Source organism: Palaemon carinicauda, chromosome 38 (genome assembly GCF_036898095.1).
Source record: "Palaemon carinicauda isolate YSFRI2023 chromosome 38, ASM3689809v2, whole genome shotgun sequence".
In the NCBI taxonomy this organism is placed as follows: Eukaryota; Metazoa; Arthropoda; class Malacostraca; order Decapoda; family Palaemonidae; genus Palaemon; species Palaemon carinicauda.
The window spans coordinates 50,230,269-50,237,126 of record NC_090762.1 but is presented as its reverse complement, the minus strand read 5'-3'; the positions used below and the strand labels follow the sequence as shown (position 1 = coordinate 50,237,126).

The following is a 6,858-nucleotide window of genomic DNA, read 5'->3' as shown; positions in this document are numbered from 1 at the left end:
GGAGTTCTAAACGACATTCTATGATGTAGATTATTTCGGATACCATAAATGATGTACTTTCTCTTTCCTATCTTTAAATATTTCTTCTCCTCAATGAAAAGATTTGATCAACTTGGTGTACCATAATATTCTTGGTAAATTACATTTGTCAATAAAACTACTGAAAGCGAAAATCGTGTGTCAAACATCCTTTTATTGTTTCTTAGAATGGAAATTCAAAAACATGTAGGAACGATACCATCATAATCGGGAAAAAAGTGATTCTCAGTTTATCATACATAAATTTAGTTAGACTAGCCATAGATTTACTGATAATTTCCAAATGGAAAACTAATCACACACATTCAAGTGCAGACCAAATCAGTAAAACATTCACGATTCAACCCAAATAAAATTTTGCAAGTTGCAAATTATCTTCTATGTATTGGCTTGCAGTTTGCCTAAAGATGAGGATCTTCACTAAAAAATTTGTTCGAGCGACACGACGTGAAATCTTTTCTCCAAATAACTATTTCTGTTTGTGTTCGAAGCATTCCAAGAAGGTAGATTTTGAATAATAGCTCTCCAAGGTTCAATTTTGCATGTCGGAATTATATCGAGCATATTTGAATCTTTTCCTGATCATCTCAATATAAAAGAAACGCCTATAAGCAAACCATCTACAGAGTGCCTGGTAGGGGATCACGTGTCCTCCCCTGCCTGTGCCAGTGAAAATTGAATTACCTGAGGCAATGCTTTTAAAGCGAAAAGTCAGTGATGGATAAACTCAGATATGCTCATTAAAATTAAAAGATAAAACTACTGCAGCAATCAAAACGCTATCTTGTCAAAAAAAAGAAAAAAAAAATTATTTGAATAATTTTTTCTATGAATTAGTTCACCAAACATTTAACTGGGCTAAAAATTTCTAAGACCCAGCCCAATAGCAGATTTGGAAGACCCAGGCCTTCATGATTGAGGACTATGAAGCGTGGAGTCGGAGATGGTGATCGATTGATTAATTGATTTGAAGATCTCTGGCATACTGTCATCGAAGGTCATTGACGCCGATATCGTTTATTATAAATAAAGATCAAAAGAATATTCAATTAAAACCAGAAAAGCAAATATGTTATGGAAGTTAGATAGCATTAAGAAGACCTACATCTGATAGAAATTTAAAAAAGCTACTAACATTGTACAACACATGTCCAAGTATCTTGGCAAGGATGAACCTGACATCTTCATCCCGAGCCTCAAACAGATATCTATTTCTTTCTGTGCTATATGTGGGGGCATTCAGTCAACAATGCCTCACTGTCAAGGGTATTAAACAGTCGTCGCAATATGGTTCATGTTGGCCAGCCGAGTGTGAACAATGCGGAGATAACAAAGAGTAGTCTCCCATTTTCGGGGCATACAATTATACCTTCAAGGGGATATAACAATCGCAATTTCTCTCATCTTATTTTCGGTTAAAAAATCCTAATGCTGTTTCCAATTGTTATAAATACAATTCTTAATTGCAGGTAAAAAAACATTACAAAGAATGGGATAACTTCTTCATAGTAAACTCGGCTGTAGCACTCTTTGCCAGTGAATCTGCCTCTTCATTTCCAGACACACCCACGTGTGCCGGAACCCAGCAAAATCGAACTGTTATACCTTTTAGGCCAATAATTAAAAGCCACTCTAAAATCTATAAAACTAAAGGGTTAATAGAATTAAAATCTTCTAAAGCTTGAAGGACACTTCGTGAATCAATGTAAATGGTAAAATTACCCTCCTCTTTTAATGCTATTTTCTTAATAGCAGTTAATATGCCATATAAATTTAATTTAGCAGTAAATATGGAATATTTTGAAGGAAATGCATCTCTACAGCTTAAAAGAACTACTATATATTCCAAATCAAACGTCAGCATCAGATTTGGAGCCATCAGTATATATAAAAGTTGATTCGCTATGTTCCTCAACATGTTCCATAAAAAGAGACCTAGCTTCTAATTCAGTCATGTTTTTTTAACACTAATAAAATAATTACAAAAAGATATCTCTGGTCATTTCCACGGAGGGGTTAATGATATCTCAAGTGGAAGCACCTTACTTCTAATTATATCAAGATTGTTTAATAATTGTTTCATCCGAAAGTCATAAGGTTGAGGAGATTTTGGGTGCAACTTCAAGTATGTTGAGTGTCTTACAAGGCTTGCAATCTGAAAGGCTAAAGAATTAGGGAGTTCTTACAGCCTAAACCAATACCGAATAATAGAAGACATTCGGTATTGGTCTAATTTAGCTCTCCAGCATCAACAAGGAGACTTGGGATAGGTGAGGTTCTAAACGCTCCTGTCGACAATCTAATACCATCATGAAGTATTGAATCTAATATCTTTAATGGGCTTCGGGTGGCTGAGGAGTTTATTTCCCATCCTTAACTAATTTTTTCAGGAGAATCTCTGCTTGGTGTTCTGCAGTACAATGTTCTGAGTGTTCTCAACCGTATGCAGTTTAAGCCTTTATTTAAGAAAGTCCTTGACGAGAGGACGGCACAGAAAAGTATGCTGAAACTTCTTTTATAGCCTCTAGGATGATTTGAAAGGAATTAATAAACGGGGGAGTGTCTTTTGTAGCAAGCATGTGATTCTTTGCTTGACCAATTCTTAACTGTTACTCCCATCTATTGATTTCAATTGAATATCTAGCACTTAACTCCAAAAATTCAAAATACGTGAAGCCATATTATTACGAACAGAAAAAAGAAAACATTAAAAATAGGAAATAAATAACGAAGATAATGGGGAAATAATTGCATCCAAAAAGAAGTAAAATCAACATGAGCAACTTGTCAGAGCAATTAGCGAAAAGAAGCAAGCTAATTTAATAGCCTTTTTTTTTTGCAGTCGTTCTTAAGCGAATACTAACCACAGTTATTTTTACTTTAACCTCAGATATAAGTAGACATGAAATGCAGGGAATTGTAATTCTAGTTTTAAGAGAAAATGGAATCTCATTTTCTTCAGATTATTTGCCCGAATTACAACATGATTGAAGAAAAGTCTTTTCTAGGATTAATCACAAATTTCAAATCTTAAATCTTATTCAGACATAAAGAGAAAAAATTATTTCATCCGCTAATACGACTTGTTTTTCTTAATCCCCAATAAACTCCAACTGTAATGTCTTGAATTATCCAATCCACTAACTGGAGGATTTACTTTTATTTCAAGTTAATTTCAATTATAAGTAAAAATAATGTTACTGTTGACTTTTTTTCAGAGCGAATTCCGATTTGATAAAAACACAATTCGTTTATACTTCGCTTCTAATTTTTAAAACTTCTTATCTCAATTCACATTCCTGGAAAGAAGTGATAAGAAAACGAATTTGTTTTCCAGATGCAACAGCTAATAGGTCAATGATAATAGAAAAGGGTAACAGAAAACGGGAAGCTGGAAGAGGCGTCAGCAAGTATAAAAAAGGAGTGTTGCTCCAACTTCAACATCATTTCCTCAGCATATTCATACCATCAACATGTCTGCTAAGGTGAGATAATTCTTCATTGTGACCATTCTTTGATTTGGGGTCTCTCAGAATTATATTTCTTAGGCATTAGAGGAGCAAAGTGTGATCATATTCGTAATGACGCTATAGGGATACAGTTTTGAATTATGAAGGGACTGGTTTTCTCCAGTATTAATTCCATCTATATCTCTCAGAAGTAATTGTCTTGAATTTTGTGTACTGTTAAATAGAATTATATAAGATAACAACCTGTCATTTTGAAGTTAGATAACTGTTATCAGTTTAGTTTCCTGTGTAAAGAAAATGTTTTTACTTTTAAAGTATAGTTATGGATTTGACATCCTTCATCTGATCAATCTTTTCTAACCATTGGAAGTGGAAGAGTTATGTATAGATCAAGATGTTTTATTAAGCATAATTTAAAGCCTTAAACACAAAGGTCGACGGGATCAGCAACCTAACTCCCTTAACAAAAAAGACTGAGGAAAAGATCTGTATTCCCAAAGCGCTAAATTATAGGTCCTAGGATACATCGGTTTTGGTTCCCCAAGTTTTTAACAGAAACAAACATCAAGTAAGAGTCTGTTGTCTTCATCTTATACTCAAACTTCCAGACACAGACAGACAGACACACACAATTAAAAGAAGGATAACCATGAGACGGAGAACTTTTGATAAACAACAATTAAAAGAAGGATAACCATGAGACGGAGAACTTTTGATAAACAAAACGAGATTATAAAAATCAAAATGCCACTTTTTCTCAATAGAAAAATATTTAATCAGATGGTCCTACCAGTATCAACTTATGCATTAGAAACTTGGAGTCTTAAAGTATTAGAACATGAGCTAGTTACAGCACAAAATAGCTACGGAAAGGATAATACTGAGATTAACACTAGGAGTCACAAAAATAACAACACAAATATGAGAGCAAATTACAGTAGAGAATACTCAAAAAACCCGTAAAAACAAGAATGGACAGGAGCTGGACAAATGAGAATGACAGATAATAAATCGGCAAAAAGAATAACAGAATGGGTACCTTGACATAGCAAACGACGCTGAGGAAGGAAGAGAAGACGATGGATTTATGAGCTGAGAAAATATGTGGGTATAGACTGGCATAGAAATACCAAAAAAAAAAGACAGGAGTGGAGGGATATATACATAACATAACTATATATATGTATATGTATATATATATATATATATATATATATATATATATATATATATATATATATATATATATATGTGTGTGTGTGTGTGTGTGTGTATACAAATGAGCACCTTTCCCTTTCGTTTTGATAGGTGAAGGAGGTATCTCCTTTCCAGTTTTTAACAAGTTTTTTTTTATTTTTTTTTAGATGAGATCACTAGCCATTTGCCTTTCTTTATTCTTGATACTACTAACCACATTAATTTCGTTGTGGGCATATCATTCGATGCCTATGTTAACAGAGACCAGATGAACTTTATAGTAACAAAACTTTAAAAAATGAAAGTGATCTTCTTTCTCATTTACAGCTCTTCGTCATTGCCGCCCTCGTGGCTGTAGCTTGCTCCGCTCCAGCTCCCGACTCCCCTCCAGCGTATGGAACCCCTCCCCCGTCCTACAAGGAGCCAGGCATGCCCTTCGAATTCGCCTACGCAGTCAAGGACGACTACACCGGCAACGACTTCACTCACGACGAGATCAGCGACGGTCAGGGCACCTCTGGGTCGTACCGCGTAGCCCTCCCCGACGGTCGCACCCAGATCGTCACCTTCACCGCCGACCACGACAACGGCTACGTCGCCGACGTGGCCTATGAAGGAGAGGCCTCCTACCCACCCACTGCCAAGCCCTCATATGGCTTACCTCCACCAGTCTACGCCTAAGGAGTTCTAAATGACATTCTATGATGTAGATTTTTTCGGATGAAATAAATGATGTTCTTTCTCTTTCATATCTTTAAATATTTCTTCTTCTCAATGAGAAGATTTAATCAACTTGATATACCATAATATTCTTGGTATATTATATTTGTTAATAAAACAAATTAATGTGAAAATCGTGTTTCAAACATCCTCTTATTGTTTCTTAGAATGGAAATTCAAAAACATGTAGGAACGATACTATCATAATCTGGAGAAAAAAGGATTCTCAGCTTATCATACATAAATTTAGTAAGACTAGCCATATATTTCCTGATAATTTCCTGATAATAGAAAACTAATCAAGCATTTTTAAGTGTAGACCAAATCAGTGGAACATTCACGATTCTACCTAAATAAAATCAATACTAAATGCAGCCAGTTTATATGACTGACAAATCACAGGTCGTTATATTGAGGAGATTTTCATGAGTTGGAGATACGTGCAAGGTAAAAAACTTACTCATCTTATTCACTGTTGTGTGACCTACCCAATCACGGTGGCCTATGAGGTTTAAAATACAAGATTAGGCACAATTGTTCAAGTTAAAGATCATATTTTATGTATTGGCTTGCAGTTTTCCAAAAGATGGGTTCGAGCGATATGACGTGAAACCTTCTTCAAATGAGCATTCCCGTTTTGTTAGAAGCATTTCAACTAGGAAGATTTTAAATAATCGCTCTCAAAGGTTCAATTGCACATCGGAGCTATATCCACCATATTGGAATCTTTTCCTGATCATCTCAAGATAAAAGAACGCCTAGAAGAAAACCTCCAACAGAGTGCCTAGTAGGGGATCATGTTTCTTGCAGTAAAAATTTAATGACTGTAACTGAGGCAAAGTATTTAAAGTGAAAACTCAGTGATGCTCAAGCTCAGATATACTCATTATGATAAAAAGACAAAACTATTCCAGCAATCAAAATGCCATCTTGTCAAAAAGAATCATTTGAATAACTTTTTATGTGAATTAGTTCACCAAACATTTAACTGGGCTCCACAAGGTACTAGAAGTGTTGGAAGACCCTGGCCTAAATGGCCGAGGACTATGAAGCGTGAATTGTGAGATGATGGATGGATATTTATTGAATTAAAAGCTCAAGATAGAGAAAACTGGCAAAGTGTAATCGAGGGCCTTAGCATCAATAGGTGCAGGAGGAGATGACGATGATGATGATGAATTACGAAGTAAATCTTCCATGTGCCCCACTAGTTTGGACGCATTAGAAAAGTGTGCTGGCACTGGCAGTGTTACATTTTTTTTTCTTTTTTTCTTTTAAACCTTTCTTCTTGGGGTAACAATTCCCCAGAATTGAGAAGTTTTACTCTCATCCTTCAATTTTATTCCCCGCATGCATACTGCTATGATCTGAAAATGTTTGATACGCGTTCACCGAATCCTAGAACAATTTTGAAGTAGTGCCAAGTGGATGG

General features: G+C 35.3%; 1 protein-coding gene across 1 annotated transcript; it reads left to right on the top strand.

Annotated features, from left to right (window-relative positions):
* The first annotated feature begins 3,512 nt into the window (after window positions 1–3,512).
* Window positions 3,513–5,387, top strand: LOC137630181 (cuticle protein 18.6-like). The gene is made up of 2 exons (XM_068361628.1): window positions 3,513–3,524; window positions 5,034–5,387. The coding sequence occupies exons 1-2, from the start codon at window positions 3,513–3,515 to the stop codon at window positions 5,385–5,387; spliced, it is 366 nt and encodes a 121-aa protein (XP_068217729.1).
* The last annotated feature ends 1,471 nt before the right edge of the window (window positions 5,388–6,858 follow it).